At 42.3% G+C, this 23,099-nt stretch overlaps 1 protein-coding gene across 1 annotated transcript in view; it reads right to left on the bottom strand.

Annotated features, from left to right (window-relative positions):
* Window positions 1-338: 338 nt before the first annotated feature.
* Window positions 339-23,099, bottom strand: part of TRMT61A (tRNA methyltransferase 61A) — a 57,145-nt gene continuing 34,384 nt past the window's right edge. The window contains exon 4 of the mRNA XM_032237700.1: window positions 339-1,500. Coding sequence (XP_032093591.1) covers window positions 1,172-1,500 — 329 coding nt within the window. The 3' untranslated portion in view covers window positions 339-1,171. The remainder of the gene's footprint in view (window positions 1,501-23,099) is intronic.

Genomic DNA, 23,099 nt, shown 5'->3' with positions numbered 1-23,099 from the left:
TGTCCCCATTCATTGGAATTACATGTAATATCTGTTGCCTGATAAATTGTACCTTTAAGCAATTTCAGCGTAAGTAAAGGTAAAGGTTTCCTTTGCACATATGTGCTAGTCATTCCCGACTCTAAGAGGCGTTTCAAAGCTGAAGAGCCACTGCTGTCCAAAGATGTCTCCGTGGTCATGTAGTTGGCATGATAAACACCGAAGATGCACAGAATGCTGTTACCTTCCACGAAAGGTGGTTCCTATTTTTCTACTTGTACTTTTTCATGCTTTTGAACTGCTAGGTTGGCAGAAGCTGGGATAAGTAACGGGAGCTCACTCCGTTACATGGCCCCAGGAATTCAAACCACCAATCTGCTGACCTTTCTGGTTGACAAGTTCAGCGTCTTAGCCACTGCATCCCTTAATTTCAGCATATTTCTATACAAATAGACTCTATTGAATCCACACTTTATTCAAAGCTCCTGTTCTTTACAAGTGAGGGCCAAAGCCAACACCCTCATGTATCAGAACTGCACCACACTGGATTGAAAGATCAACAGGTACTTTGGGGTGCCATGTTGTAACCCCTTCAATTAACAATTAACTGAAAGCAGTTTTGTCCTATCACAGGATTGGGCTCCAAAGCAGAGCAAGGCAGTTGTACATTCCAAGAGAAAGATGCATTCCTTTTAAGGACAAGAGCTTGGCACATGTGTCTCCACACTCTGAAGCTCTTTTGGGGTTATGAATAAAATACATGTTTCCTCCATATGATGTGGTTTTTAATGGCCTTAACTGAAAGCCACACTAGACATGTTTCATATTCTTATTTTTAAAAAATGAAATTAATTTCTAAAGCAAATATTCAGGCATGAAAAAAAATCTTTATGGCAAACCCTCTTTGAGAAAAATGTCAAATACAAACACACACACACACACACACTCCTGTGACTTTCACCCTGTAAATTCCAAACCGGACCTATTAGCTATTGGCCATCTTCCGTACCTGACAACTAGGCAAGCACTGTTTACTACAACAGCACATTGCCAAGACCGATTCGGTTAGTGCGCCTGCCTAGCTATTTAAACAAAATATCAATCTGACTATATATAGAATTGCTCTGGAAGCAAGAGAGCTGGGAAAGTTATATTCAGAGGGTATACAGCAGAAACACTCCCCAGCCCGTATTTAAAATAGGTTTTTAGTAGCAAAGGTCAAATAACCGGTGTGACCCACCATCTCCTTAAGTGGCACACCGCTCTTAAATTGTATAGTTTCCTGCTGAAGATTTGGACACAAGGCATCTTCATTTGATAGGCTGCCTCCATCAACCCCGGTGCTGGAATTGCCATCTGCTGTTTTTCCAAGATCGGGGATTTGCAAACTAATTGTTCGAACGTTGTACACTCTGAGCAGGATCTCTGAAGTAGTGATTTCAGTGAAGCCGTGTTCCTCCAAAGCTAAGCAGGTCCTTTGAACTTGCTCGATGCAAGGGGAAAAGGAACATATGCGTCCACCTACAACAGAAAAAGGAAGGTTGTGAATGGAAAACCAGCAATGTTAAGAATTTCATCTCAGTCTGAGTTCCTATAATGCTATTTAAAAGCACATTTCTGTGAGCCATTTATTTCCATTCAAAGCCAGTGGGATCATTCTTCTGAAGTAAATTATATAATGACTGTAGTTGCTGGTTTATATAAAAGGAGAGGGAACCTTGAATCTTATACACTGCAGATGGTTGCAGGAATAAGTTATGTGAAATGTACAATTTTATGCATGAAAAAACTTCAACGAATATGCAGGATTTAAATATTTATTTTAAACTGCAAGCCTACACCATTGATCTGGTTAAAGGCTCCACAGAACCTAATGGTGCTTGCTGTTGAAAAGATACTTGTATGTGCAGTATTGAACCATCAATATATTTCTGCATCAACTCTATGCCTTGTGTACCTGACTGCCACAAAACTAGAACAGTCTGTAGCTTATTCTTATGCCTTGTCCTTGATTTCTGCTCCAATTCTTAAATTCTTCACACAGATGTTAGCAGCTCATTAGAGGCAGTGACTTTCTCACAATGCTCTGTTGTGTTTTTCTGAGAAGCTCCTAATATCAAGTTTGGAAAAAACAGTGACAATATATTTCAACATGTACAACTCTTTTCTGCTGGGTAAATTTCTTGGAACATCTTGGAAAATGTTAAATTTGGCTCTTTGTTTGCAGTGCTTATTGACAATAGAATCCCTTCAACTATCCTCTCCAACTAAACAAAACGTTTGCATTTCCATCAATCTAATACGACATTTTTGTTTTTCCTTGGCAGGAAGAACAGGACTGCATAACTTTCTTTGCCTTTGTGCAAATCTGACACTCTTTTATAGAACTTTCAAAGCTGCCTGTTTTATTATCAGTGCATATATTTTGTGTTAAATAAAAATTCTTCTTTAAGTCAAGGGTGACTTCTGCTAACAGACTGGACCGGGTACTTTTTCTTGACAACAATCCAGATGTTGTTTGCTACTGCTATTTGCAAGATGTTTCTTTGTCTTCCCAGGTTTTTTTGGGGGGTGGGTGGGGAGATGTCTCCTATCAAATATCACCAACTCTGTTCTAACTCTATACTTTCATGGAACTGGATGTTCAAACAATCCAATCAAACTTTCCATCCCTTTTGATGACAGGCTAGATGTAACTGCATTCTGCTTAACATAGATGTATAGAAGAAATTATTATGTCACTCTAGAATGCACTTAAGGGCTCTTTTAATATAAATAATATAAGATATTTTAGGTTTGTTCATTTTCAAAGAAAAAACAGGCAGCCAAGACTGGATTCAACTATTATATTAGTTTTATTTGCTTTGAGACAGCACAGCTTTTAAAGATATGTTCCTCCCAACTCCCAGTCTAAATCAGATTAGACCAATATAGTACTCCAGGATTCTATAATTTTATGACTTGGCTGGAGACAGGATATTTCAAGTATGACAAGCAATAGAGCAGAAAGGCCAAAGTATAAGAAAAGCAAATAAAGATAATGTACTTTATGGAAGGGGATTTATTTCTAACATTTAAGGAGCCACAACACAGAATAGATTTATTCTGGCTTAAAGTTTCACAATTTAAATTTTGCCTTATCAAATTAGATTTAAAACTGATTGTTCCACAGACAAATGTACTCAGATATGGATATCATCTTTTCATCCAAGAGTAAACAAAATGACTAAAAATATTAAGACAGAAAGACACAAGAAATATCAGAAGATTAATTATGGGACTCCAAAGATTGGTCTAATCCTTTACTTTGTCTCACACAATAGGTAGCCCTGGATGGACCATAAGCAGCATGTGAAGTAAAGGAACCTCAACTTTGCTCAAACAAATGGAAATTTTGACCCATGCTCTTTATTTAGTCCAGAATTTTCTCCTATCTTCAAACTTTCATTTTCCCACTTTTCATTAGCTTATGCAAAATGATACTTTGATTTTAGATTTTTTTATAAAGAGGTGTGTGTGTGTGTGTGTGTGTGTGTGTGTGTGTGTGTGTGTGTGTGTGTGTAATTTCTGGAAAATTCCATAAAAAAGAATATGATTTCACACTAAAAACTTTTTCATTTCCTTCTTCAGAATACGCTATAGTTCATTCTAAACTTTCCATTTGCTTTGGAGAATTGTGTCATTATAAAAATGTCAACGTCCATTTTATTGAAAATAAATATACGCCTGTTCTCATAGTGGGGGAGGAGTATCCAGGATGGGTTGACCTTGTCCTCTCTTGATTGGACTGAGTCAGATAAGCTCTTTGTGGCCATGCCCTAGTCACCAGGTACCACCCAGGTATCGGCGAAGAACTCTATCCCACTCGCTGTGTCATCCACTCTAGACTTTATTTGATCTCTGGAGAGCCAGAGATGGAGGCCACGCGTCCATCCTGGTTCTCCTTGACCTCTCAGCGGCTTTCGATACCATCGACCATGGTATCCTTCTGCGACGACTGCGGGAGGTGGGGGTGGGCGGCACTGTTCTGCAGTGGTTCTCCTCCTACCTCTCGGACAGGTCGCAGTCGGTGTTGGTGGGGGGGGGAGAGATCGTCCCCGAGGCCCCTAACTTATGGGGTGCCGCAGGGCTCGGTCTTATCCCCCCTGCTATTCAACATATACATGAAACCGCTGGGCGAGATCATTCGGAGGCACGGGATTAAATACCATCAATACGCGGACGATACACAGTTGTATCTGTCCGCCCCGTGCCAACTCAATGAAGCGGTGGATGTGATGAACCGGGGCCTCGAGGCTGTTAAAGACTGGATGAGAGCTAACAAACTGGTACTCAACCCGGAAAAGACCGAGTGGCTGTTGTGTTTCCCTCCCAACAATTTGGCTAATGTTCCATCAATCAGGCTGGGGGGGCAAAATTTATACCCCTCAGACAGGGTCCGCAACTTGGGAGTCCTCCTGGACCCACAGCTGAGTTTCGACCATCACTTGTCAGCTGTGACCAGGGGGGCATTTGCCCAGGTTCGCCTGGTGCGCCAGTTGCGGCCCTACCTGAACCGGGAGGCCCTCACAACAGTCACTCGAGCCCTTGTGATCTCTAGGCTGGAATACTGCAATGTGCTCTACATGGGGCTGCCCTTGAAGAGCATCCGGCGACTTCAGCTAGTCCAGAATGCGGCCGCGCGAGTGATCGTGGGCGCACCGCGGTTCGCTCACATAACACCGATCCTCCGTGAGCTGCGCTGGCTACCTGTTGATCGCCGGGTGCACTTCAAGGTCCTACTTACCATCCATAAAGCGCTCCATGGTAGTGGATCTGGCTATTTGAGAGACCGCCTTCTGCCAATTACCTCCCTGCGTCCCATCAGATCGCACAGGGTAGGCCTCCTCCGAATCCCATCCGCCAGTCAGTGCCGACTGGCGACTACGCGGAGGAGAGCCTTCTCAGTTGCAGCTCCGACGCTATGGAACAATCTCCCCGTGGAGATCCGTACCCTCACCACCGTCCAGGCCTTCCGCACGGCCCTCAAGATCTGGCTATCCCGTCAGGCCTGGGGATAGGACTTTACTCTCTCCCCACCCGAATGCTGAGTGAATGTTGTGCTTTTATGGTTAATTATTTTTTTACTCACGTTTTCTTTTATGTCTCGTCTTGCACCCCCTTCCCTCATTATTGTAAGCCGCCCTGAGTCCCCTCAGGGAAAAGGGCGGCCTATAAGTGTTCAATAAATAAATAAATAAATAAATATTTTAGTTTCAAACCTTTATTTATTGCTTCAACAGAACAGTTCAACAACCACATAATGAACGCTACATAACCATATCAGGGAGGGGCTGGATGCTCCTCCCCCACTATGAGAAGAGGTGTATCAGGTAAGTACCAACACCCTTTCTCCATAGTGAGGGGAGGAGTATTCAGGATGGGATGTACCAAAACCTACATGTCCCTAGGGAGGGCTACACATTTGAGTATATGCCCAAACTTATTCCTGGTGAGACGTCACCCCCGCCCTGTGAACAGCTTGCAATACTTCCACGAAAGCAAAGGGGTCCAACTTGTAGTTACTCATGAATGGTAAGAGGGAAGACCACGTGTGGCTGCCCTACAGATCTCAGTCAATGAGACCTGCGTGGCCCAGGCTGTCGATGTGGCGGGGCTTCGTGTAGAATGTGCTGTGATAGAGCTCGCGTTTGCAGACCCGGTGCTTGATAGGCCATAGCAATACAGGTTCACAACCACCTGCCTATAGTGGTGGATGTCCCCTTTTCCCCAGGGAGCCTGGCTGGAAGGAGACAAATAGGGCTTCCGACTTCCTGTTCGGCCTGGTTCTTCTGAGGTAAATCCTCAGAGCCCTCCTCACGTCCAAGGTGTGCCTGCAGGGCACCCTTAAAGGAGGATGACTGTAACAGCAGGTCATCTAAATAACATTGAATATGCACAGGTACCTGCCTCAGGTGCGCTGCCAATGCTGCCATTACCTTAGTGAAATCCTGAGGGGCAGAAGACAACCCGAAGGGCAGGGCCCTATACTGGAAATGGTGCCCTGGGTAGCAGAACCTGAGATATTAACGGTGTTCCGGGGCTATAGGTATATGCAGGTAGGCTTCTGTGAGGTCTATTGAGGTGAGAAAATCCCCCTGCCTGTCCCCCTCCAAGATGGACTGCAGTGAATGCATCTTGAATCTCCAATAGCGTATAAATCGGTTCAGGCGTTTCAAGTCAAGGATTGCTCTCCAGTCGCCTGAGGCCTTAGGGATCTCTGATGGGGCAGGAGGAGCCACTGCAACTCTCTGGAGTGAAGTCGTGCCCAGAGAACGACCGAGATGCAGGAGATCATCTTCCCCAACAGTTGTGATAGGAGTAGCACGGAGACCTGCCTCAACCCCAGAACCTTGCGGGTAAGGGATACTAAACTGTCTATCCTGTCCTGGGAAAGGAACACCCTGCAAGCTGAGGTGTCTATCACCACCCCCAGATGGATGAGTTTGGTGGTTGGGATGAGATGACTCTTTTCCAGGTTCAGGGAAAACCCGTGACTCCTGAGGGACCTCATTGTAATGTGGAGGTCCCGTAAGGCCTGTTTCCTGGATGCCGATTGGATGAGAATGTTGTTCAGGTAACATTGAAGTCTTATGGGCTGCGCCTGAGTTGCGCTGCAACCACTGACAGAACTTTGGTGAAGGTTCTGGGTGCCGACGACAGGCCGAATGGAAGGGCCCTGTACTGATAGTGTTGGCCAGCATAGAAAAGCCACAGAAACCTTTGGTGTTGTGGCCGAATAGGAATGTGTAGATAAGCCTCCTTCAAGTCGATGGATGTGAGGAGGTCCCCCTGGCGAATCCCCGCTAGGATAGTCTGCAGGGATTGCATCTTGAACCTCCTGTATGCAATGTGACGGTGAAGCAAAAAGGGGAGACAATTAGCTATGGGAAACAACAAATTAAGGAAAAAGAAAAGGGGGAAAAACTAGAAGGAGAATCCAAGGCTAGATAAATTACGCCGGAGCTCACAAATATAAGTCCTGAACGGGCAGACTGAGGAAAAATTCTGGTGCCAAGTAACACCAGGAGGCGTGACCAAGGAAAAAGATTCTTCAGTCCCAGGGCAACCAGACTGATTTAACCCATCGCTTGGATTCTCCAAGCGGTGCACAGGAAAATAATAATGATGACTGTTCATAGATGTTTTGTTATAATCTATAATTCATTTTACTTAATCTACTACAGGGGTCTCAAACGGGATTTCTTCAAGGGCCAGATTAGCATTGTACTTCTCTGTGGCTGCCAGGGGGGCTCTTGAAATTCTTTTTCTGAATCGATACCTTAGGATATCACTGGCTAATACTTTTTTTTTAACTAAAGAAAAATTTAAATAATATAAATCACGTAGGTAAAACATATTAATGGGAAATAACTGAATAGAAAATATATCTTTACTTCAAAATTTGGATTATCTTAACAGGTGCTGGTGCTTTCTTCCAAAACAAGCAGGAAATAAAATCTAATCAATAAGGAAAATAACAGTAGTGACATCTAAAAGATTATTCTGACATAAGCTGTTTTGGATCACATTTTACATCGCTAGATATAACCTCATTAAAAATGGAAGAAGGAATAGTAAGGCCTGGAAATCCTGAAGAAGAGGCAGGATCTACATATAATAAACAAAGAAACTGGATGCTGTTGGCTGGTGGACTGGAACAGCAAAGAAGGAAACAAGAAAGACCAGAACACATGTCCTCCAGCAGTAACCCCCAGAGAAGCAGGGTTTAACACCAGACAAACAAGCAGAAAATAATATCCTAATCAAGCAACTCCAAGGACAAAATTATATCCATAACAACATTGGCTGTGCAAGCTACTGAATACAAACAGGGAGTAAATGCTACATTGATGATGTCACCTAGTTGGGTAATTAAATGTCCACAAAAACCAACCAAGGATTCAGCAGATTACTGTGCATTTGGAGGACTGTGTTAATTTAAGAGAATGTATGTATACATTATACAGAATAATCTAGTGTCCTTAGATGAAGACTTCAGGAGACTTTAGCTTTCTAGCCAAGAGTCCTCACATTTTTCTGAAGATATAAACTGACAAGAGATAGCAACTGAAAATCCCTCCCAAGTTTAACAGATCAAGCAGATAAAATAGAAGTTTAGCGCAAACATTGTTCAGCCACAAATATTTACAGAGTTTATTTTATTCATCATTGTAAGGGTCAGAATCTTTTAATCAGAAGGAAACTTGCTTGTAAATAATTCAGCTTTCTCTGGAATTCTCTCTCAGTTTATCCCAATGTCACCTCTGCAGGACGGAATAGCATGCTGCAGATTTACTCAGGAAAGGCATGTGGCCAACCAAATCACATGACAGAATTAAAAGAGATGCTGTCCTGCCAGAAAGGCAGCCTAGCACGATCTTGGTTATGATGTAGCATCTCTGCAATACAGGCCTTTTGACACAGTGGGTTTTAATGGTGGGGGGGACCCAAAAGGAAAAGGAAAATAACAGAAGGTGTGGTGTACATTGTTTTGCTGCTCTTCCCAACTCTCTGCCTTGCTTCTGAAGCCTCTAAGGGAGCAAAATCCCTTACAAAAGACTGTTATGTAATCCAAGATAATAATACAACCTGCCTGCTAAAAATAAAGTATAATAGGGGCACTATATTGGTTTATATCTAATTCCTTCTTTAAAACAGGAAGGGAAAGATAAGCTCTACATCTAAAAATGCCATGGAAAAAGCAGAATGATTCACCAGTTAGGCAGAATAAGGAAGCACATTTTGGGACCCACAATTTTGAATCCTCCTTACCAAAAAAAGTACATGACAAAATGAGAGTGCAGGGTGAAACAATTCTGGCTAATAGTTTGGTTTTCTCTAAACTACTGCACTTCGGATGAATTGGAATCAGTTTAACTTGCAGAATTCCTCGGCAGTCCATTAGATGCAGGTCTGCCAATGTGAGGAAGCCCGTTAAATAAAAGTCAGGAAAAATGCGTAGGTGTACCCGTGTTTATGTGTTTATATGTACAGAAATATTTGCTTTCTTTTTTAAAAATGGCATCCATAATGTAGAAGCAACACATCTAATTCATTTATCTGTATCAGAACGGCAGAGTAACTCAGTCTTCTGAGAATACCAAATATCAAATACCAGTACTTTTATATCTTGGTCCTCAAATCAAGGATTATACATATACAATTTCTGAGACCGCACTATTTTTTTTTTAATAAAATTTTTATTTTCAAACAAACACAAACACAACACACAAAACATATAACATAAAAACCTCTTCATGAGACCGCACTATTGTTAATGAATGATTTAATTAATTAATTTTAACCCTTCCCTTCTTTAAGGAACAGACAACAGTGTTCTTTGTCTTCCATGTGTTGTCTTCACAACAATCCTTTGAAGTCCATTAAAATGAAGGATGGGCCACTGGTCCAAGATCATCTGGAGAACTTAGCTAAAGGAGGATTTGACTCTAAGCTCCAATGGTAGTCTAGTATTCAACCGATAAATAAATTTAAAAAATGTCTACTTTACATTTTTATTTGGGATTAATTTTTTTTATAAAATATTAGCAGAACAAACAAACCTTACCAACTGAGCTATAATTCACAAACATACTTCAGATTGTTTTTAAAAATGTATTTTTTAAATAAAAATAATTAAACAGGAAGTGGAAATGCAAAAGTATCAGCTTCAACATTACATTTTGTTTAAGGGAATGGCTCTGATCCACCTAAATATTCCACTGAATTAACTAACATCCAAGAAGGCTGGTTCACTATGTGGTATAATTGTTTTTTAAACTATCAAGCCCAACATAGCCATTTTTTTTAAAAATTGCACCCAACAAAATGCCAATTCTGTCCCTCCCCAGAAGACCGCCTAACTCCATGACATAAGATGCGGAAGGTTATGTAACATCTTCAATGTCTACTCAAAGATGCAATGAAGATGCACTTAAAGCGAAAGAAAGGCATTCTCAGAAGACAAAGGCTTCTTGGTTCTACCAGGAAAAGGTACTAGAAAAGAGATTGTTAAATGGAGATTATCGGTAAAAAAACAATGAATGTCTGAGAAACATTATGGAATTCAGCCCTGTATAGAGCTGAATAATTAATTCCATTACTGCTCACTTGGTTATAAATGATTCCACATATGCAATGCTTAGATCTACTTAAAAATTAAAACAGACAGCAACATGGAATGCTTATCATGTATCTTTATATCCAATGATGCCCCCGCTTCCCCTTTAAATATTAAATCTGTTTCCCACCTCCTTCATCCTTTGCTCTAATACACCGTAGAGGCCATTGGTTAAATTTTTATATCCAGAAGAGAGGATGCATGTCACTGACTACAGACATTAAAATCACCGAACATCTGGAACAGATATTTCTTGCCAACCCAAACTGTTTGTGCCCGGTGCATTTGAAAGCAGCACAGAGGGTCGGGAATCTAATTAACAAATCACAGCTAACAGATAATATATTCAGGAGATTTGTCCACAAACTGATGGTGGTTGTTGCTTTTAAAGCAGACGCTATAAAAAGCAAGGGGCGGGGAGAAGGAGATGCTCTAATTCTCGGCATTTACGGAAGCAAGGGGTGGGGGGGGGGAAGCATTGTGAAATGTCACCTCACAATAAAGGCTTTGTGCTCAAAGAAAGCTCTAGGGAGACATGAGAGCAACTTACAATTGTTTCCAACAGGCTTTTAAAGCGTTTTGTGTTCTATGGTTTATCCTAGAATGCCATGCACTGTTGAACATAAAATGGTGTCTGGTGATATATGCCACCCTCAAGATAAGGAAAACATAGACATTTCCAATCTTTCAAAACAAAGAAAAACACCAAGGAGCTGTTGAGATGCTCTTCCTAGGCTAGGCTGCACGAATCATCTGTTATCACCATAGGGTTGTTTTAAAAAAAAAATTTGGGTGAATCTAGAAAACCTAGTACATCACTATAGCTATCAGATTTCCCAGCTGGGAACTGATTTTTAACAGTATTAAGCAATCTCGGAAAAAGAACTGTAGTTTTCATTTCTGAATCACATGCCAGAGAGTTCTCAAGTTTAAAAAATATAGAGGAATTTAGTTTGCACATGTATTGTTATTAAAATAGAATTAAATGGATATTTTAATATTGTCAAATATTGTCTGTCAGCATTATAAGGATGCTCCAGGCACATTTTGATGCAGTTTTATATTAAAATATAAAATATTCTTAAGGATTTGTGAATTTAAATATTTATCATTATGTATTATTAATAATGACAACTATTTTGTTCTTCAATGATATTTCCCAACAATTCTCAACATTACATTACACATCTATATCTTACAGGGTGCTAATAGAATCATAAAATGTTCTAAAACAGTGGCCCCCAACCTTTTTATCGCCGCGGACCAGTCAGCCTTTGATAATTTTACCGTGGCCCGCTGAGCGCGCGCAGGGGTGGGGGGGCGTTGTTCGCGACGACACATTGATTGTTTATATATCACGTGCGTACCAGCGCGGGGCTCTCTTCCCTGGAGCCTTTGCGCACGGCCCAGGAGCTTTTGCGCACGGCCCAGGAGCCTTTGCGCTGCAGCGATCATGTCCCCCGGCCGCTGCAGCGATCATGTCCCCCGGCCGCTGCAGCGATCATGGCCCCTGGCCGCTGCGCGGCCCGGTGCAAGGTACTCCACGGCCCGGCACCGGTCCGCGGACCGGGGGTTGGGGACCACTGTTCTAAAAGAATGAATAGAGAGAATGAAACATCTAGAACAGAGGTCCCCAAACTTGGCAACTTTAACACTTGTGGACTTCAACTCCCAGCCGGCTGGAGAATTCTGGGAGTTGAAGTCCAGAAGTCTTAAAGTTGCCAAGTTTGGGGACCTCTGATCTAGAAAGAACGTTGGTCTTACCTGAACGTGTCTTTTCAGTAGAATAGAGGGAGGGGTTACGCATGGGTATTGTCACAGCCTGATTGCTCCATAGACTGAGGGCCTTGTAATGGTGGATCCTGGGGGGCTAACCCTGCAGAGGTGTGCTATGACCTAGAAGGGCCCTCCAAGGGGTCTGCATCCCTACTCCCCAACGGTTCTGGGACAGATAGAAGGGAAAGGGGAAACTCCTTGCCTGGAATACCTATGGGATCTAGATGGGGAAACTGAAGGGGAAGAAGGACTAAACCCTCTAGGAGGAGAGCCCAAATGGGTGGGTGAAGGCCTCATGGGGGACCTGGATCTGCTGGCTGGACAGGGCCTGGTGGTCTGGGCCTGCATTTCTGCTCTGGCTATGGTCTTCTCCAGAGTTTGTCCAGAACTCTCCAGAGTCTCCTAAGTTCATCCCTTGTTGCTGCTCTGGAAGGGCTCTGAGCTTCCATAGGTTTGGAAGCCACAGCACTGGTTCTGGGCCTATCTGTTTGGTTTTTCCTGCCTTCGTTGGAGGCCTCTAATGGGGCCTGCGGAGGCTCAGATCTTTCTGCCATCGCAACACTCACGTGTCTGGATTCAAAGGCCACTGTAGGTTCCATTGGTGTTTGGGCCTGCGGGAGCTGCAAATCTGTATTCAGGTCAATGTCCTGCTGGCCTCGATTAGTAGCCGCAATGCAGGAATTTGAGGGCGGCCATGTCGTTGGGCGGCCTTCCGCATGTGGTGCAGCGTAAATGGCCACTGGGACCTCCAAAAGCACTGCCGAGAAGTCTGGAACGATCGCGGCTTGCCTTTTAAGAGCCGCAGCTTGTCCTTTAATCACCTCGACCAGCGCAGGACAGCGCGGCAGAAGGCAGCAATTGAGTTAAGGAGGAACGGCATGCTGGGGAATCTCCGTGCGTTCTCACGAGGCTCTCAGCACCAGAAAAAAAGCCGTAGAGTCTCTTTTTACATTTTGCGGCTTGCAGCAAGCTCCCAGGAGCTGTGCTTTAAAGCCCGTTACCCCAACTGGCGCGGGGATCAGAGCAGAGCTTCTGACCCGCAGAGTGGGAGGGCAATGCCCCAAAGGGCTCTCTGGTCACACGAAGCAGAAAGGACTGCTCCTGGGGCCGCAGCTGATATAATTTGGAATTTAGAGAAACCAATCAATCGAATCAAATAATCAATTATAATGAATTTATAAATTTTTCCTACCTAAGAGCCAAAACAACAGTTCGTGGACCAAAAGACTGAGAGGAAATTGGGAGCCAATGGGAAAGAAGTAATATTAAAGAAATTTCCCTCAGTCTATGGACCAATCAGGCTGTGACAATACCCACGCGTAACCCCTCCCTCGATTCTACTGGAAAACAACACTATTTCTTGTCAAAAATTAAGAATTTAAATAACCCGACAAATGTCTAAGGTAAAGGTAAAGGTTCCCCTCACACATATGTGCTAATCATTCCTGACTCTAGCTGGGACAAGTAATGGGAGCTCACTCCATTAGGAGTGCTAGGATTCGAACCACCAATCTTCTGATTGACAAGCTCAGTGTCTTAGCCACTGAGCCACCACGTCCCTCTGACAAATGTCTAGCCAATCTTTTATTTCCGTTTCCAAACGGGAAAATCCACCCTTCTTCTAATTAATTAATATAAATCCTGAGCTGTTCTAATCAACTAGAAGTATCTCCTAAAGTTCTACTGATATTTATCTCCCTCTAAGTCTTAAAATTTGAGCTTTGGAACAGAAACAAAAACAAATGCTTGGTCTGTATTATGAGTAAGCCCTTAAGTTATTTGAATAGGAGGGCTATAAACAAAATCAACAAAAAAATACGGAGCATAAATCTACTTTTTGCTTAAAAGGAAAAAAAAATTCCACTAACATTTCCAAGACAGTCAAGGAAAACTTCTGTCCTTGAGAATGTTGGTGTACAGTTCCTGCAGGACTAATTTCCACAACAGAGATTCTCTAGGGAATTCTATCATGGGAACAAATGCCTAATGAAAGCTATGTGTGTTGTGTGAATGCCAACCTACCTTTTCCTCAAGTGGCTCCTTTGAGTGTTTTTTTCCTCCCTTCCCTAAAAGCTACCACCATGCAATTTGTTTAATGAGATCTGTATGTCAGCCCAAGTTGATATAGTAATTATCCCAGATTAGTCCTGCTCACATTGGAAGCTGCGTGAGCCTTTTGATCTGAGGGTGCTGCCTTTAAGAATAAATGCTCTATCTAGAACCGTTGTGATGGAAAGACAGAAAAAACAATAAGACAGTCTGAAGAAATTCTTCCCTCCCACATCCATTCAATGCAGGGGGCAAATTGTTTTTGATGGAAATGACTAAACTGTCAAGCTTCCTATTCCTTAGGCTGCAGAAAGAGGTTAGGCAGGAGGCCAGCAGACATTTTGATTTTGAGTTTGTGCAGATCAAAGCAGGGAACCAAGAAGGTGAAGAAAGAGGAAGCAGCACAAGAAAAATACTATCTGTTTGGATAGTCTGCTATATATAAAAACTGTATCAGAGCCTCTTGGTAATTCATGAATTCCCATACGCTCGTTGTTTCTTTCACAAAGCAAAGAGAATGCTGTTTTGAAATTGCTATGGTTGTGCTATTGTACTATCAACATTTTGCTTCAACACTTCCACCAGAAGAAAAACCTGGACTTTCGAAAGGATTTATCATTTTATGTTTAGTAAGTATTTATTGAATATAATTTTAAAAACCACTCTTTTCCTCTTCATTTTTTATCACTTGTAAGTCTGGGGCTTTGCTTTCCCAGTTTTTCAAAAACTCACAACCTGAAATGAAACATGGCTAAATATTTACATGGTGAAGTTCAAAGAAAGAAACATATACAGGTAGTCCTTGACCTATAACCACAATTGATCCCAAAAATTCTGCTGCTAAGCAAGACAGATGTTAAAGGAGTTTTGCCCCATTTACCACCTTTTTTGCCACAACTGTTCTGTGAATCACTGCAGTTGTTAAATTAGTAACATGGTTGTTAAGTGAATCTGGTTTTCTCATGGACTTTGCTTGTCAAAAGGTCACAGAAGGTGATTACATGACCCCTGGATATTGCAACCATCATAACTACATACCAGTTGCCATGTGTCCAAATTTTGATCACTTGACCTTGGGAATGCTACAACAGTCATAAGTGTGAAAAGCAGTCATAAGTAACTTTTTTCAGTGCCATTGTAACTTTGAATGTTCACAAAATGAACTCTTGTAAGTCGAGGACTGCCTGTACAATATATTTGGCTTTTGGATATGGTCAGATGGCAATGCCACTTTTTCTTCAAGTCGTACGAAGATTTCAGGAGGAACAATAAACACATATCCAGGATCACCATATACCTTATACAAGGCCTAGGATCCTATTTCAAGAATATGAATCTCATGGGCAATGCTGTAAGAGATCATCTCACCCTATTTTCAAGAGTGGCCTTCAGCACCTCGCATGTTTGTTTTGTGTGGTTGTCACCGATTGTCTAGACTCTAGACCTTTGCAATCAAGGAGGGCTTTTATAATTGGTATATGGAACTCACAGAAAATCATCAGATTCAAGAGTTTGAAAGCATGCAGTGCTTTCATTCCCAAAGAAAGGTAAGATATTTTATTAAGGATTTAATGCTATAAAAACAAGACTATCTCAACAGATATAACTAGATATTGCCTTCAGTGGACAAATACATTTTCCCATTCCAAGTAAATTTCCCAGAAGAGCTACATGAAGTAACTTCTAAACTTTAATCCCTGTTATTTCTGAGTTGTGCTGGGAAATATTCACTCTGGGGAACCAACGTCTATTGATATGGAGCAAGGATAAAGATTTGACATTTTTCAAATGGGGTGGACTTCATTTCCCATCAGGTCCAGCTAGCAAAGTAAGAAATTGTGGAAGCTGTGATGCAAATCACATGGAAAGTTGCCTGCCCTTTCTGAGTAGGCAAAACTGAGTTACAAGTCAGCTAGAATACATATGATGCAGCATATGGCAATTTATTGTGTTTTTTATACTTTACTTTCATACTAATTTTCCCAAATATTAAGAGTGGGCAACCCTCTGGATTTTCTTTCAGGGAATTCAGTATGCTTCAAAATGTCATTGCAGCATCACAACCACAACAGTAAATTACTAGGATCTCAATGTGGGGGTGGGGGTGGGAAGCACTGATGGTTTGTGGGAGTGAGGCAGCAGTATCCGACAACATCCTATCCGCATTTGCTCAATGTTTTGAGCACACTAAAAATACTGCCTTGGCAAAGAGGGGACAGAATGTCCTTTAAGTGAGAAAGTATGTGGGCAAACTGACATTTTGCTGACAAGGAAAACTGCAGGATTTAGCTCCCAGAGGAAATTCTGTGTGTTGCGTGTGTGTGTATTCGCATGCAGGTGACTGTACTCCTGCTCCTGATTCATTACAATGTGCATTCATTATCAACAAGTTTATTATGATTAATATTTTTAATATTAAATACAAGGGACAGGTTAGCTTTTCTGGGGGAAACAAACAGTAGATCAGCCTTCCTTTTGCACAAGCAATAGGATGCAAGATAAACACTTAAGTCAATGGTGAATGGCATTGCATTGCTTTTATCATCATTTTAACAAAATAAAATGAGATTCTGGTATTCATTGTTATACAAATATGGGCAGTATTTCCATAGGTATACATCCATTAGATTGAGAAGGTGCTAATAATTCTTATCTTAAAATTCCTGTTCTTTGTAAAGAAGCAGTTGTTCTACGCACTTTTTGGGAGAGAGAGAAAAGATTTATGAAGCTTTTCACATATATCCATCTGATGGGAGGTGTACATTCTCACATTTGTATAATTTCCTTTCTAATGCTGTGCCTTCCTGGCTGTTTGCCTCTTCTTCTGCTTTGTTCTCTGCCTTCTTTTTCAGTGCAAAGCAATTGTTAATTATTCAAGACTGTTAATGCTGCAGTCAGAACATTGTGCAGATTAAAATGTGTATAGCTTGTTCTAACACAACACCTAGATACTTTAGTACAGAAGAAACTTGACCTGGTACCAGTATTTATTTATCAAAAAAAACCTTCCCAATTGCTTCCCATTTGTTAGAGGTACTTATTATGAGACAGAGAAAGAGGGTACCCTTGTCCTCAAATGTAGCAACTATCAAGCTACCAACGGCGAAAGACAGATGTACGTGCATATGTATGTGTGTAAAATGCTACATGTGAGCATCTAACATTTCTCCTCATTACATTTCTCATTATGTTGTCCTATGAAAGTGATATCTGGATGCTCTTTTTCAAACCTGGCAATGTTAAGATGTGTAGACTTCAACTCTAGAGTTCCTGAGCCAGCATCTTAAAGATGCCAAACTTGAAAAGCACAGCTATAGAGCAAGACGCTTAGCTCAAAGTTCCTTCTAAGACTTCCATTCTGTTAACCCACTCAACTGGACTTGAACTCACTGGAAGGGGAAAGAGCGTATGGAAAATGAAGTCCAAAACTTTGGAGGGCACCAGGTATGGAAGGCCAGCATGGAGGATGTTCACCATAGAAACCCAATTATCTTGTATGCTATACAGCAGTGAGAACCTTTTCGGCGCCAAGTGCAAAAAGGGAGTATGTGCAACCTGGAAGAGGAGCTGCCCAGGGAACATGCTTGCCCCAAAAATGAACTTCCGGTTTCCGAAGCGTGCCAGCCAGCTAGTCTTCCAAGTTTTCTGGCACCCATGATCAGCTGACTGGCACGCACGCTCACACAGGAAAACAGAAGACTAGTACTTCCAGTTTCTGGCACTGCTGCACGCACAAAGACCAGCTGATCATTGAGTATCAAAATCTAGCTCTGTACTAGAAATGTTTGGAGTTAATTAAAGCAATATAGCAGTAGACTTATATACCGCTTCATAGGCCTTTCAGGCCTCTCTAAGCGGTTTACAGAGAGTCAGCATATTGCCCCCAACAATCTGGGTCCTCATTTTACCCACCTTGGAAGGATGGAAGGCTGAGTCAACCCTGAGCCGGTGAGATTTGAACCGCTGACCTGCTGATCTAGCAGTAGCCTGCAGTGCTGCATTTAACCACTGCGCCACCTTGGCTCTTAATTAATATATATGGAGTTGTGTAAAACATATATGCTATCACAGAAGTGCAATTTTTCCTGCTGTATTAACTGTTTCTAGCAGTGTGTTTCTAAGATAATAACAATAGTGGTCTACTCTACAAAGTTCTGATAAATCCTATTACCATAAGTAGATAGTATGAAATCTTATCAATAAAAAATCACTAAATATTATTATTAAAATGGTATAACCCCAGATGCATTCATCCCCCTCCCCAATTATTTAGAGTAATCCTACATTTCAGGCAAATTCAGAATCATACTCTTAAGCTCCACCTACTAGATACAACAAAACTCACTATTGTTTTTCCGAACAAAACGGCCCTTGATCTCCCCTGGGATAAGCAATGATCATGGACTTCAGTTCAACATCACATCCATTTGTTAGAAATGTGAATGAATCAGGAACTGAAATGAATCTAGGGTTGTCATTGATGAAACACATAGCAACAAATCTCCATGACAATTCAGTCAAACATTGTGTCTCTATCTTCTACATATAATTGCAAGCTGGTCCTTTGCTATTTCCAGGGCAGACCCATGCACCAGATCTAAGCACCCAGTGGGCCGGATCTGGCCCACAGGTCTTGAGTTTGACAACCTTGCTCTACTGTATATTGATAGCCCAAAGAAGTTTTTTAACATTGAGTTAGATTTTATTATTAGATTTTATTAATATTTGTAGGCCGCCCTTTTCCCTGAGGGGACTCAGGGCGGCTCACATAAAATCAGGGAAGGGAATACAAACAGTAACATAGACACATATAATAAAAGTAATAAGCAACATACATTCATCATTCGGGAGGGGCGGCTATCCTTGTCCCCAGGCCTGACGGGCTAGCCAGTTCTTCAAGGCTGTGCGGAAGGCCTGGGCGGTGGTGAGGGTACGAATCTCCACGGGGAGTTCGTTCCAAAGGGTTGGGGCTACTACTGAGAAGGCCCTCCTCCTTGTGGTTGCCAGCCGGCACTGGCTGGCCGATGGAATACGGAGGAGGCCCAATCTATGTGATCTAATTGGTCGCAGGGAGGTAATTGGCAGGAGGCGGTCTCTCAAGTATCCAGATCCACTACCATGCAGGGCTTTATGGGTGACTAATAGCACCTTGAAGCGCATCCGGAGATCGACAGGTAGCCAGCGCAGCTCGCGGAGGATAGGTGTTATGTGGGTGAACCGCGGTGCACCCACAATCACTCGCGCGGCCGCGTTCTGTACCAACTGAAGTCGCCGGATGCTCTTCAAGGGCAGCCCCATGTAGAGCACATTGCAGTATTCCAGCCTAGAGGTCACAAGGGCCCGAGTGACTGTTGTGAGTGCCTCCCGATTCAGGTAGGGTCGCAACTGGCGCACCAGGCGAACCTGGGCGAATGCCCCCCTGGTCACAGCCGTCAAGTGGTGGTCAAACGATAGCTGTGGATCCAGGAGGACTCCCAAGTTGCGAACCCTCTCTGAGGGGTATAGAATTTGACCCCCCAGCCTGAGTGATGGAATATTGATCGAATCTTTGGGAGGGAAGCACAACAGCCACTCGGTCTTTTCTGGGTTGAGCACAAGCTTGTTAACCCTCATCCAGTCCATAACGGCCTCAAGGCCTCGGTTCATCACGTCTGCCGCTTCATTGAGTTGGCACGGGGCGGACAGATACAACTGGGTATCGTCCGCATATTGGTGGTATCTGATCCCGTGCCTGCGGATGATCTCTCCCAGCGGTTTCATGTAGATGTTGAATAGTAGGGGGGATAAGACCGAGCCCTGAGGCACCCCATATGTTAGGGGCCTAGGGGACGATCTCTGCCCCCCCACTAACACCGACTGCGACCTGTCCGAGAGGTAGGAGGAGAACCACCGCAACACGGTGCCTCCCACTCCCACCTCCCGCAGTCGTCGCAGAAGGATACCATGGTCGATGGTATCGAAAGCCAGTGGTATCGATGGTATCGAGTTGAAACTAAAAACAAGGTACTGTAATGAATGTAATGAAAAAAATATTTATCAGCAAATGCTAAAAAAGGGATGAAGAGAACAGAGAGACTATGCAAGTTCAGCAAGGAAGCAAAATCTGCACTGCAACATTTTCGGGATCTTCCAAAATTCCAAAAATGAAAAGCACCGTTGGCAGAAAATAAGGACCTGTAAAAAGGCACGGCAAGCCTTTTATTTCTATTTCTTCCAGCTCTTTGCAATATAATAGGTTGGGAGGGAGGTCAAAGCATTCTGAGGACAGGAATAGAAGCAAAAGAAGTAAGCTTAACAGACCATTAACTCTCAGCCTATTAAAATAATGAGCAAAGCTTTTCAGAGCTCAGGACTGAATCATAGCAATGGATGAAAATTCACTCTTCCTTCTTACCTCTTTGTTAGGGATTTGTGGAATGTGTAAAATAAAAATTAACATCCTCTGTCAAATAGAATGGCGTATGTGTAGATCACAGTTAACATTTAGCTTAGAGTAGCGTTCTCCAATTTGTTCCTTTCTAGATTAGTGATGGACGTATAAGAGCATGACTTGGTATTTACTTTCTAAACTCCATCCACACAATTCCTAATGACATGAATTCTCATACAGTTTGGTCCTAAGAATTCTGATGAATAAGTACAAAATACTCACTGGTATTTTCCCTCTGAGAACTAACAATCAAGAACTAATTTTGGAAATAGTTGGCAAGATTTGCTGAATTATTCAGACTATAATACTTCAACACAGTACAATTTGCTCATTTAAGAAAGCAGTTGCATCTTAAGGCCATTAAGCACGAAACATTAGGATATAGGGTTTTATTTTGATGATCTAGACTGTGTAAATTAATTATTTACCCAAGAGGCAATGGGAATTGGGTTACATGTCCAGCTGCCAACATAATCTACTTAAGATAAAGTCCCAGCAATCTCAATGATGTGATTCCATGGACATTGACATGACCTGATGCCACAAGACTAGAGCAGAGGTGTCAAACTGGGAGCCTGCGTGCCAGATGCATCATCCACGAAGAGAAAAGCCATCATGAAATATATCACCTGATGGCAATGTGACGCAGCAAGTTTGACATCCGTGGACTACAGCCTCTCCCATATAAATATCACTGTCCACTGTAAAGTTGAATTGAAAGGAAAAAGAGCCCTCTCCTCTATAATAGCACCATTGGTCTCCTCCCATTACAAAATCTGCCTGGATTTACTTCAACAGGGCCAATCAATTAACATTCTATCCAGATACATGCAAAGTTGTGGACGAGGAAACAACAACATTATGTCCAAATCACAAACCTAGTATAAGTGGAAGCTGTCAAGTATCCTCATCATACCCAAAGCAACAAAGTGATTCAATTCAGCTGAATCTGGGAAATTAATTAATTAGCAAGCTATGAACATTTTATTCAAGCTTAACTGATAACATAGGCATTTTGCTTGAAATTAAAACATGGGTGACCTTTAACAGATCCAATGTTCTAGCCTTCATGGGATGATGGGAGCGTCCTTCTATAGCTCCAAAATCTTGTTATGCTCAAATTATTCCAAATAAAAAATCAACACAATTTAAGCTAGGTTCAGGAAATCAGGTGGTTTTTAGAACAAAAAAAAAAAAGAGAGAGCTAATGGAGCCATTCCAAGACATCCGCTATGAAACAACACAAGATTTAAAATACGTTAGCAGTATTTATTCTTTACAAAGGGATTTATTCCCAGCTGTAAGATTATAGAATTCCCCAAAAGTCACTCATCCATGACTGGTTATATAAATATGTTTGGAATCAGGAGAACTGGATAGAAGAGAATAATAAATTTTTAGTCTCCATTTGGCATGAGACATCGGTTAGTTTGTCTTGTATTTAAGGTAGCTAAATGTGGGAACAATAATAGAAAGGAAATGTTCTGCCATTTTTTTATGCAAAGGGTGACTTCCATACCTCAAGATAACTATTTGATAACTGTGCTAAAGAAAATGACATTGCAAAATCCTGTCCTCAGAGGGAACAATGCCAAAGGCCACCTAAAGGGTTACTATGAAGAATATGCTGAGCATCTGCAAACCAAATTGGTCGCATTCATTCTATGTTGGACTTCAGCCTTATAGCAGAGTCAATGGAGGTGGCGGTGGCTACATATGGCAAGGTGATCTGAAGAGAGTTTGAGGCCATGGAACCGGAGGAAGTGGAGGAAGTGGGCTGCTAGTTTTACCACTTGCGTCTTAGATCCATGTTCCTCCTAGCTAATTAAGGCTTCACAGGAGGGGATGAATGAGTAAGTTCGGGCAATAGTTAACTTCTCCTTGAGAGATAGAATGATTTCTACCCTCCTCAAAAGACCATTGCTCGACCCAGCTAGTCTAGGCAGCTTTTGTTTGGTTTCCAATCTCCCCTTTCTGGGGAAAGTTATGGAGCAAGTGGTCACAAAGCAGCTTCAGAGAACCCTAGGTGAAACATATTATCTAGATTCCTTTCAGTGGGGGGTCCAGACCAGGGTTTAGGACTGAATTGGCATAGTTCGCTCTCATGGATAACCTCTAACAAGAGTAGGATAGTTCATACATCCTGGCTCTTCTTGACTTTTCAGTGGTGTTTGATATCATTGATCATGATATCCTTCTGGGCAGGCTCTGATCACTAGAGGTAGGCAGCAGTGGTGGGATTCAAAAAATTTTACTACTGGTTTTGTGGGCATGGCTTGGTGGGCTGGCATGATTTGGTTGGCATGGCAGGGGAAGGATACTATAAAATCTCCATTCCCACCTCACTCCAGAAGAAGGATGTTGTAAAATCCCCATCCCCTCCCCACTCTAGGGGAAGGTTACTGCAAAATCCCCATTCCCTCCCAATCAGCTGGGACTCGGGAGGCAGAGAATAGATGGGGGTGGGGTTAGTCTGAGGTAATATTTACTGGTTCTCTGAACTACTCAAAATTTCCTCTACCAGTTCTCCATAACTGGTCAGAACCTGCTGAATACCACCTCTGGTAGACAGCAGAGGTGGTTCCTCTTTCTTTGGGGCCAGTTCCAGTCAATGCTGATAGAAGGAGAGATATCCAGCCCGTCGATCCTACTTTGCGAGATGCCTCATAGTTCTGATCTTTCTCCTATTTAACATTTATATGA

The sequence above is a fragment of the Thamnophis elegans genome, chromosome 1 (assembly GCF_009769535.1).
Source record: "Thamnophis elegans isolate rThaEle1 chromosome 1, rThaEle1.pri, whole genome shotgun sequence".
Lineage (NCBI taxonomy): Eukaryota > Metazoa > Chordata > Lepidosauria > Squamata > Colubridae > Thamnophis > Thamnophis elegans.
The sequence above is the reverse complement of the archived record's forward strand: the minus strand, read 5'-3'. Positions and strand labels throughout refer to the sequence as shown.